At 40.1% G+C, this 11,527-nt stretch overlaps 1 protein-coding gene across 1 annotated transcript in view; it reads left to right on the top strand.

Annotated features, from left to right (window-relative positions):
- malrd1 (MAM and LDL receptor class A domain containing 1) overlaps positions 1-11,527 on the top strand; it is a 56,507-nt gene that overhangs the window by 20,006 nt on the left and 24,974 nt on the right. The window contains exons 17-20 of the mRNA XM_035657521.1: positions 44-291; positions 2,485-2,773; positions 8,441-8,686; positions 10,121-10,278. Of these exons, the coding sequence (XP_035513414.1) occupies positions 44-291; positions 2,485-2,773; positions 8,441-8,686; positions 10,121-10,278 (941 nt within the window). The remainder of the gene's footprint in view (positions 1-43; positions 292-2,484; positions 2,774-8,440; positions 8,687-10,120; positions 10,279-11,527) is intronic.

Genomic DNA, 11,527 nt, shown 5'->3' on the forward strand with positions numbered 1-11,527 from the left:
CTGAATGGATTTATTTTTTTATTTTTTTATTGCTGTCTTTCAGACGGCTTTAGCGGACGCTGCAGTTTTGAGTTCGACCTCTGTTCCTGGCGCCAGAGCCGAGAGGATAACTTTGATTGGCTGATCAAAGCGGGCAGCACTCCGACAGTTGGCACCGGGCCATCGACGGACCATACCCTGAGAGACCCCTCTGGGCACTATCTCTACCTGGAGAGCACCTTCCCCCAGGCAGCTGGAGACACCGCCTGCATATCAGGACCCTTACTAAGCCGCAGGAGCTCACAGTGCAAGGTGAGGTGGGGGTCAAAGTGCAGAGGGCAGGGGTCAGTGAGCAAGAACAAGATCAGTATTTTGACCATTTATATTTGCACTGATGCTCCCTTGGGAACAAACATTTACAGGTTCTGCATAAAATATATGGCTTAAAATAAACAAATACTACCTAGTAAAACCGAATTGCTAAAACTATAGCACTCAGAATAGATGGAATAAGTTAAAGACATACTATAAAATGTAATAAAACGTTATCACTCCTGTGGATTCCCTGCCCTGAATGCTGAGATGTATTCTGAAAATCTAATCTGAAAGGGACAAAAATTCCATTAGTCTCTGTAGGCATATATTAACTACATATTGTTTAATTTATATTTCACATTGTATATTTATAGTTATAAGTTGTATTTAATGCTCGAATAACTAAAGAGGCAGCAGGAACTGTGTTATAATCTATCTAATTTTCAGTTAGAAATAATAAACTGTAACAATGACCAACACAGAGATAAATGCCTCCTTTAAGGTCTAGTGAGTAACATTCAGGAAGATCTATTGTGAGAAATGGAATAAAATATTCATAGGTATGTTTTCACTCTTCTTCTACGGAGTCCTCCATGTTGAACCACCATGTTCCCACAGCAGCCAAGAGCAGACAAACCAAACACTGGCTATAGATATAATTTTACGATTTTTGTGAGTTGTTATCTTACATGCTTGGAATGGGAAAGTGAGGCGAGGGCGTTGTAATCTGCAACTATACACACAACACACTGGACCTAAATAAATAAAGTAAATTCAATTTGATATATTCACAGGAATGACATTAAAAGTTTTAGTTTGGCTTTTTGGGAAACTTTTTTTTGCTTTTTTGCAGAGTTACACTCCCATAAATATAAATATGAAGCTACAGCCAGGTAACCTCTTATTAACATGTTATATCTTGTATCATTAATCTGTACAAAGATGAACAATACATATAACATGTTTCACCCTTTTTCCAGTATTTATGCTAAGCTAAGCTAACCTTCTCCTGGCTCTAACTTCCAATTTCAACATGAGAGTGGTGTCAATCCTCTCATCTAACTCTTGGCAAGAAAATAAATATGTGTATCTCTAAAAATTACTTTTTCAAAGAAAATAGCTTTCTGGAATAAATGTTAAAAACATTTTCTCTGAATCAGTTATTCATGCACATGTACAAATGAAAATGTGTTGTGTGCAAAACAAGCAATTAGAAACTGAGTGTATGTGCTAGTGCACTTTTTAGTGTGTGTGTGTGTCCTCTTAGCTGTCAGCCCGATGCTCTACCGGGAACAATGTCTTGATTGACTGTGCAGTTTGCTCTGCACGCCATGTCTGTCTTATCCCTCTCCTGACCTGTCAATCAATCACACAGTCAGCAAAAAGGCACCAATTAAACTGAAGGGAGGGCTGTGCATGAGAGGGGGAGTGAGAAGGAAAGAAGGACGTGCAGTCTCTCCTGAGATTGAGGGTGTTGTTGTGCTGCTGCAGCTCCTACATTTGGAGAGAAAACCTATAAAATGTATCACTGCCTCAGTGCTGTGTGATGGAGAGACACACATTTCTCTCCAAGCTTTAATAAAGAAAAGGACTGAAAGGAAAAAGTGCATTGATCTTGTGACAAGATTAAAATTTAATTACCTTTGTATGCCTATACTTTTGGTTTCTTTCCATATTCTGCCCCGAGGAGTAAGGGTTATTCGGGAGAAAGAAAAAGAGAAGAAACATAATGGAAAAGAAAGTGGTGTCAGTGTGCCAAAGGAGACCAAAGAACTATCAATCAGCAACAATATGTAATATGCATGTTACTCAGAATTTGCCAGCATTTTCAGAATCAGAATCAGAAGTATTTTATTGATCCTTGGGGGGAAATAGGTTGCGTTACAGTTGCTCAAGTTGCTAAGCAAGAAAGACAAGAAATAGAAATAGTAAGAAAGTTTAAATATGTGCATTAAATAACAATATATAAAAAAAGCAGTGTGTGAAAAATATGTACATTATATTACAGTATATAACAATAAATAGAAATAGGAAAATAAGAGATTATAAATATGTGTAGTACAGTATACAACAGAATATATAACAAAATAACTCATAATGATGAGTACTAGTAAAGGCTGACAGTTATTATGTAAAATATATACTGTTATATTGTTTAGTCATATGTTTAATTTTCTGTCCTTGGTCCAGATGCGTTTCTATCTCCACATGTCTGGAGACGGCATCGGGACCCTCAGTGTGTTCGGGAAAAGCGAAGGACGTCTTCATCTCCTTCTGAACCTGACTGGAGATCAGGGCAACTACTGGCAGATGAAAGAAATCCCACTGAGCTTCACCGGGGACTTTCAGGTCATGTTTAAGGGCAAGGTGGGCCGAAGTCCAAAGGGTGACATCTGCCTGGATGACATCACTTTCTCTCCAGGATGTCTGCTCGCCTCCTCAGCTGCAGTAGAGGACAACACTCCTCCGCCTCCTGCAGGTATACACTCTTCTCTTCTCCCTTGTTTTTCAGATGCTACTCATGTAGGTTTTTTTTCTCAGCTCCAACTGTGTTCCCCCTCACTGAATCCCACCTCCTACCCGACCCCCTTTGGACTCAAAAAACAATGTGAAGAACTGCTATTTCAATTTTCCATGTTGTTTTTTTTCCAGGGACTAATCTCTTTTATATTATTATCAGGACTCACGTCCATCACGTTCTATCTAAATTTGATTTACTATAATCCTCCTCTCTCTTTGAATTGCCTTTGAAAGTGTTTCTTCCATCCTAGGGGAACATAATGTTATGTTCAGTCCAGTTTGGACTGAAATACCTCAACAACTATTAAATGCTTTACTCTGAAATTAGACCTTCATGGTTCCCAGAGGACAAATCCAAATCACTTCACCCCCAGACGACATCATGAGGTTAACATTTTAGTTAAATTGTTAAATGTTTAACAAATATCAGATGGATTAGCAGCGAGGTTGATTCAGCCATTCATATTGATTTGTAATAACTTTATAGATCCCATAACTTGATCTGGTGCCATCATCAGGTCAAATATCAAAGTCAAATACTTGCGAAATGAAACTTTCCCCTCAGTGCTAATCATCAAATGTTAGCATGCGAACACCCTAAACTACGACAGTTATGAAGGTAAAAAAATCAGGATGTTAGCATTTAGCTCAACGCACCAAAGTGCAGTCTCACAGAGCTTTAGATCTAGTCTTGCTTTTTTAGGTTCAACAAGGCACTGTCCTTGCAAAACAAAAATTACCGTAAAAAGCCTGCCTCATTTGCACTGGAGCTGTAATAAACAACCAGTAAATTCCTGCCAAAGACTGGAGCCTCGATGAAGGCCAGGGAGTAGCTGGAACATATTGTTTTTTTTATTGTTCCTGAAAGCACTAGCCAGTTAATAGTGGCTTTTATTTGGAGGGTGAAAATCTGCAGTTTTAGAAATGTATATAATATTTATGTAGTGTTAGATCTCCTGGAAATTGAGGACATTTGTCACATGTGTCGGATGTCTCTGCGCAAACATGCAGCAACACTCTTGCACGCATGGGTGTTAAACCCTCAAAAACCCTTACATTTTATGAGGGTACATGCTTTTATTAATATGTAAAAATTGGCAAAAGACTGAATCAAATTCTATGTTTCACATCTGAGCTCCTCATTAACATCCTTTTTCAACCAGAATAATGTTGAAATATGAATAAAAGGCACAATAAAAATGCAGTTTCCCTTTGACATGAAGTAAAAATTATGAATATTTTCAGCACTGAACATTAAACATTGTGTTTGTCACTGTCCGTCTAAGCCCGGGGTCCCAAACTCAAAACGGCTCGGAGCCACTGCTGGTATTGTCATTTCATAGGAGGGCCACTTTACCATGTTTAAGTACGAAGTAAGAAAGTGCAATATGTGGAAAATGTTTCCATTACTAAATTATATTACATTTTTATATCAAGAGAAGGAGGCAGGGATGGGGATGGAGGGCCGCAAATGGCCCCCAAGCCGGCAGTTTGGAACCCCTGGTCTAAGCCCTGAGTAAAGCCCCATTACTGTCTGTATCTCATAGTTGGGAACCATTCATCTATTAGATGTCCCTCTGCATCCCCTACCTTCTTTATGAGGGAACCCTAGAAGAGGCAAGAGAAAACAATAAGAGCTGATTTATTGCCGTTGTTACTGCGGCTATAATTGGCCTATTAAATTTATTGCCTTTCTCTTGTATTGGATGCCGGGGAGAAGAGAGAGTTTCTGGATTGTCTGTGCTCGCAAACTGTGAGGCTGTGTGGCCCCTGAAAGTGTCTCCTTGTCATTTTGACATGAGCTGGAGAAGGCTTCTCTTCAGTAGCTGATAAGTGTGATGTGTAGTGAAGATTTCCCTTACAGCTGTGTCTTTCTCTCACTTGTTTCACTGTCTCGCTGTCTCTCTGCATTTGTCATTATTAGTGCTTCCAGTGAATAGCTCACACATAGTCGGCGTATTAATCAGTCACAGAGCTCTGAAGTAGTGTAATCAGTGAGCAGTAATGATGCTTCCATGTTAATGCTGTTACATTTACATCACTGGCAGTTTATCATCTCACTCTCCTGCTCTGCTTAATGCTTTCATCAAAACTCTGGTGTTTTAAAAGGATGCTCAAATAGATATATCTGTCTTGAGCAGCATGTTGACATTGATGGTTGCTGAAAGTTGTCCATGCTTTTTACAAAAAATGCATTGTCCCATGTGCCTTTAGTGGTATCTACAGATAGTTGTGGCTTTATTTGACCAAGTTTTGAGATGTCAGCCTTTGAGATTTCTGTCCAAACCCCAACACAGTGAATGCAATGTCATTTGTGACGCTGTAAAAAAAAAAAAAAAAACATTAAAACAATTCAGCAGCAATGTGTCTTTACAGAAACTGTGTTTACTCTGGATTATCCAGAGCACTCACTGTAATCAGTGTGGAGCGGCTTTCTACTGAAGAAATAGTCCCTCTGAATGCTGTTGACAGTTTATTCTGTGCATAATCCAGAACAACAGGGACTCTGTCTTCTGCAAACAAAATATGATTCCCGTACATTGTGTTGAAGTGGGGGCAGACATTTCAGAGATAGATTTCTCATAACATAACCAAAAAAAAAAGTGAGAAAATATGGTTTTGTCTGTCATTTGGGTGAAGTGACTCTTAAATTGAAATGCATAGTTCAGTGAATGAATATGTGCAGTATGTACCTTACTGATGCAAATTATGTTTATTAATATAGCTACAATCTTATCCAGGCTCAAAATTAGTCCAACAGTGAAACAAGCTTTTATACAGTGCCTATACTGTATAGTATGCTTAAAAAAAGGAGCTGGCAGAATCTGTCAAAAGGATTCCAGTGTATTGAACTACTAGGTTGAGAAATACCAGAAAGAAAAAAATATTGCAAGGGAGAAAGGGCAGAAGAAGTGTTTTATTTTTTCTTCTTCAAAACATGACAGAATGATTTTCAGAACAAGTAAAAGCAGAGCAAATAAAGTGGGATGGAAATAGAAAGGGATGTGGGTCTGGAGAATAGAGGGATAGGTAGTATTTCTTGAAGGTTAAGACAGGGAGCAACACAGCTGCCCTGACAGTGAAGTTCATTCCACTATTTAAAGAGCCAGAGGGGAGAGCCTTTGCTGCTGCAGGCTGCAGAAGATGTACGCTGATGAGACCAAAGACAGCAGGAGCTGTAATTATATACTAAAGCCCCTCAGGGACATTTTCCACTGCCTCGTTCTATAATACTATCACATTACATGATGGAGAGGTGAAACACACTGCATGCTCCCCTAGCATTTTATCTTGAATTTAACAAGACATTATGGCCCAAATCATGTAAACAATTTTAATGTAATTTGCTTTCAAATACTAAAGTGTAGGTATGCTGCCTGCATGGGGGGGAAATAGAATATCCAACTATAATTTTTGATACAGCATGTGAGTCCTAGTTTAATGCCTTGCCATTCTCTACTTGAGTAATTTCAGACTTTACCTAATAAATAATTAAAGTGATGTGAAAAGGAATCACATTCATTAGAAGAAAACTGGGGCGAGGTCATTAGTTAAGGCTTTAATGGCAAAATACGTTTTAAAGATCCATCAGGAAACTCTCTTCGTCCTTCATATTTGTGTCTGAAGAAAGCCGCAAGGAACATTTAGGTAACAATCATCTACGCCAGGTGGCCACTTTGAGGAATCAAATGCAGTCTGAATGACAAAAAGCCATTACTTTAACTGATAGATGCAATGTTACTAGACTTGTTTTCTGTTTCCCTCTTATCATCTGTGGCCTCTAATCTCATAAATTCAGTTTAATCTTCATTTTGACTGTTATGAACTTGACAGCGTCTAATCAAAAAGGCACTTTTGGGGTATGAGGTTAACTTTTCAGACATGCTGTGAGAGCTATTTGGTTTTGGATCTATCACTGTCAAAGAAAGGGAGGGAGCAATGGGCAGCAGAACAACAATGAAGCTTCAGTTTCATCAATAAAATATTAAAAGAAAACAGGAGGAAGCCAGATAAAATTTGTAAATTAAATTGAAATCTAACACTTCAGATGTCAGAGGAAAGACAATACAGTGGATCACATGACACCTTTCATTGACATGATTGGATAACTTACTTCACTTTATCGGTCAGACTTTCCATTACAGAAGTAATTCAGTGTGAATTCTTTATAATGTTGGTCTGGAGCAACATCCTTGCACCAGGGGGCAGTATGCCACGCAGGGTGACTGACCGACATACTGTAGATGAGGACAGTGGCTCCCTGGTGTGAAGGTCACATTACAGACAGCAATGCAGAGCCCTAAAGATATCCATGTAACATGATATGTACTGGAATTAATGAGGACAAAGTAAAGTGTGCTTTCACAGAGTAACAGGTGAAGAACTACAAATGTGAAGAGATATTATTAGCTTCCAACATGAACGTTTCTTTAACATGAATCCACCTACAGCTCCAGTATGCTCCCCATCAGGTGGTGAGGCAGCCTGGCTTCACAGTGGGGAGCTGTGGCTTCCTGGCTTCTTATGTGCCTTTGTTGGGGCACATTGCTTCTGGTCCTGTGCATCTGAAGAGGAACAAAGGATTAGGAGGGACTTATATCCCTTTCTCTCCTTTACTTACAGGGACCACCCCTCTTCATCACGCCTCATCTCCCTCTCTAACACTCCCCAAAGCTAAGCACTGACCCCGCTGGAATTCCTGGCACCAAAAGAAGCAGATTCCAGCCCCCTCCAGCACCGCCACCCTATGATACACTGATTTGGGCTTATAGCCCCATGCCCCTTTGTCTTCTTAAGCCTCTTAAAGAGACCCTGATGCTGTATGCAGATGGTCTCCCCACTCTTGAGTTGACTTCTTATGCTCTGAAGTAAATACTTAACTCTTGTAGTGCTGTTAAAGTTGGTGAAGCACACAGTAGACACTATCATTACACTATCAAGAATAGTTTGTCATTTTGGGAACTATGCTTATTTGCTTTCCTGTCAAGATGTAGAGAAGATTGATACCACTCTCATGTCTGTACTGAAAATATGAAGCTGCAGCCAGCATTTGGTTAGCTTAGCTTAGCATAAAGACTTGAGAAAAAGAGGGAAGCAGCTAGCCTGGCTCTGTCAGAAGGTAACAAAAACCACGTACCAGCATCTCTAAAGCTCACAAATTAAGTGTAAAAGTTGTTGCAGTTTTACAGGGGATTTTGGGCGATTTACTTTTTGCGGAGCAGTTACTTCCTAAAATATTTGGTTTGGGTAAAAATTAAACAAATAAGATCTTAATTAGTGACCTTTAGAGGCACTGGTAGGTGGATTAAATTACCTTTGGATGGAGCCAGGCTAACTGTTCCACCCCGATTTCAGTCTTTATCCTATGCTAAGCTAACAGGTTGTTGACATCAACATTTACCATACAGACATACTTCTCATCAGGAGAAGTCTCAGCAGGAACGTGACACCTATAGGTCAAGTGATCCTGACCTAAAGGTCTCTCCGTGTACGTACACGTATTACAATGCTAGACCAGACGCAGACACAATGTCCACTTAGGTTGTCTTTGATTAGACACCCATTATTTTACATAAAAGAGCACAGCCACAGTCTGAATTATATTTTATGTGTGTCTTATTTCTAGGCTCCTGTCCTTCAGGCTTCCTGCCTTGTGAAAATGGCCAGTGTTTCACTCCGGGGCAGAGCTGTGACTTCACAGATGACTGTGGCGATGGCACTGATGAAAAGGATTGCGGGACTTCCTGCACCTTTGAGAACGGTCGCTGTGGCTGGAAGAGCTCCCTGGCCGATAACTTAGACTGGACACTAGGGGTTGGATCTATCAAAAGCATACGGCCTCCATACGATCACACGTTGATGGATGAAACTGGTACATGTTCACATATAGTTCATACACATTTTAACTGTGAACTAATTTAAAAGTTTTTAAGTTTTGTTAACTTTATGTTTGTCATTGAAAAGAAAGTCCGTCACTGTTCTAGCCTCAAACTGAAATTAGCATTGTATAATTGAAGTGCATCTTCACTTTCTGAGTGGTTTTGCATAATCAGAGTGAATGAAACAGAGCTGACTTCAAAAAATTCCACCTGTTAAACCCAAAATGCTGTGGTAGCTCTCCACAATGTTTAATTCATGTTTCAGTGACAAAATCAATGAGCTACTTCCCGGTATGTGAATGTGCAGCAGGTGAGCCTTCAGGTGATTGATGCAGGGCTCTTAGGGCTGTAATTCCATTATCGAATGTGCATGGTAAAAGGCAATATACATGAATAAATAAACACACAGGAGCTCTTACGGAGGTGCTTCTTCTAAGTATCTTAAAGTTGTTAAAGAATTCAGTCCTGGTTAATTTGGTGACAAACATTGACGAACATTCATTGAGCAGCTACTTAAAAATACACCAGAAGAGCAACTGCTGTATCTGTTTACAGTGCAGCCAAACAAACTCACGTGGTTGGAGCAAGAGTCGCTTACTTTACTGAGAAGTTTCTCTTCAAAAACACAGAAACTGACCACTGTCTTCTACCGACACATTTTTCATAACCGATCACAATCATAGCCCCCCTATGGCCAGCTGAATGCCTTTAATGTGAAGCAGCAGCAGGAAATGTTCAGTTTGCATTAGCAGTAAATTAATACAATCTGATACAGCTGTGTGAGAGTAAATAGTGAGGTTGATATTGATGAGATATAATTTAAAAGAAACACTGGATTATATGTACGCCTCATTTGTTTTGAATCCCTCTTTCATGTAAAGGCAACCTGTAGCGTGGGAATGGCAGACTCCACCACTTACAATGAAAACTACTGAATAATAAATATAAATCGAATGGCTATTGCTAAAAAATGCAGACCATAAACATCATCAAAAACAGGGTTTGATTGCATGATCTGAAGGATATAATGATAAAAAGGGACGGATTGTGAAAAAATCTCTCTGAAATATTTATTGTAATTAGTAATGTAGAAAATAACTGCTACATCTTTGCAGACAGAAGGACTCGTGACAGCACAGATGCAGTTTTCTATTCAGCTTCATCTTTTCAGGTTTTCTCCTTTCTTTATGAGCTTCACTCAAGACTGAGAAACTTCCACAGTGGTCCCCGGCTGTCAAACGGCAGTGAGATATGAGAAGATGTGTCAGAGATTACTCTGCGACCCCTTGCCCTCACTCCTCAACCACACTGTTTGTGACCTTGCTGTAATTTGTCACTGGCTGCAAGAGCTGCCCACACAGAGATACTTATCAATTCCTCTTTGCCTCGTTTCCCTCCTCACTGCCCTTCTTCTCTTCTCTCTTCAGGTCATTTTGTCTTTTTGGAAGCTACACCGGTGGGACTCAGAGGTGATAAAGCTCATCTCAGGAGCTCTGTTTGGAAAGAGTCGAGCGCCATCTGCAAGCTCTCCTTCTGGTACTACATTTCCCACAAGGCCTCAGGAACAATCCGCCTGCTGATCAAGGTAAACCATCTGCAGGAGTGGGTTAACTCCTGTTTGCAAACAAACATGATAAGAAATGATGAATCTAACTGACGCCACTTCATGGTTGGTGATGGTTTATAAAACAAACCATGCGAACGCGCAGCTTTCCATCAAGTGTGGTTACCATGGTTACACTCAGTCAGAAATAAAGCCTGATGATATTAAATCATATTAATGTAGACGTCATATTAGCACTGCTGTCTAGTGGTCTCAGTAATTTGATAAAAAGGGAGATGAGGCTGTCAATCCCTCTGCCAGTGTTTTTGATGTACTGTCTGTCGGGGTTGGAGGTGAGTGATGGGGGTCATGGTCACCCCTCGGCCCAGAGCAACCCCACCCCACCATCTGGGCACACACCAGCGCTGCCAGTTCTCAAGGCTTCTTGATTGTTAGGCGCACAGCCATTCAGTTTGTATATGCATGGTTGACTTCCAGGGATTAAGATTTCTGCTTGCAGCTTTCTGCCATTGAAATTCTGCTGTGATTTTCTCTGCCTCCAACCTGTGGTCCGTGTACTCTCAACCTCATTTGACTCTGTCAGGTACGACTCAAGGTCAAGGTGCAGGAGTTGTGCATGAGTAGATTAATTCTTTGGTGTGTGATTGTGCTGATTTCTCTCACACACTCACATATGCGCAGCACGTGCCTGATTGTTGATGTGTCCTTGTGCTGCGCTACAGAAACTGTTTTATGCATTTTGAAAACCAGCACAGCAAGTTATCATGTAAATTTTACAGTTTTTTTCTTCAAACAGCAAGAGGTAGTGTCCCACCTTGCAAAATTTGCATATCATTACTCCTGCAAAACATGACAGTGATACTGTGTGATCCTGCAGCAGCTTAAGGTATAGAGGCAACAGAGCTCATGATGTGACTGTTTTTAGGAGAGAAAATTTAAACTTATTAAAATGGTATTTATCTTATTGTCAACGAAGTCCATGAAAAGACCAAGCAGCAACTTCCGTGACAATGCGAAACACAAATTGCAGTTACCTGAATGGCCACTTGAGGCTGGCTACAGAAGTGAATCAATCTCCATAAGGCCCCATATTAAAATACCCAAATTAACAGCAGAAATAAACATGTTTACAGCCTCGTACAAAAAATGGTTTTGGTAGCTAATTTCCTCGTTTGTGACAACTGTACTGGGGGGGGATTTTATATAACTCAGGTGTTTCAATTATATTAAGGCTTAAAGTTATGCATAATTAAGGACATGGCTGCTTTGA

The sequence above is a fragment of the Morone saxatilis genome, unplaced genomic scaffold (genome assembly GCF_004916995.1).
Source record: "Morone saxatilis isolate NCDOM2014 unplaced genomic scaffold, NCSU_SB_2.0 Contig0, whole genome shotgun sequence".
Taxonomy (NCBI): domain Eukaryota; kingdom Metazoa; phylum Chordata; class Actinopteri; family Moronidae; genus Morone; species Morone saxatilis.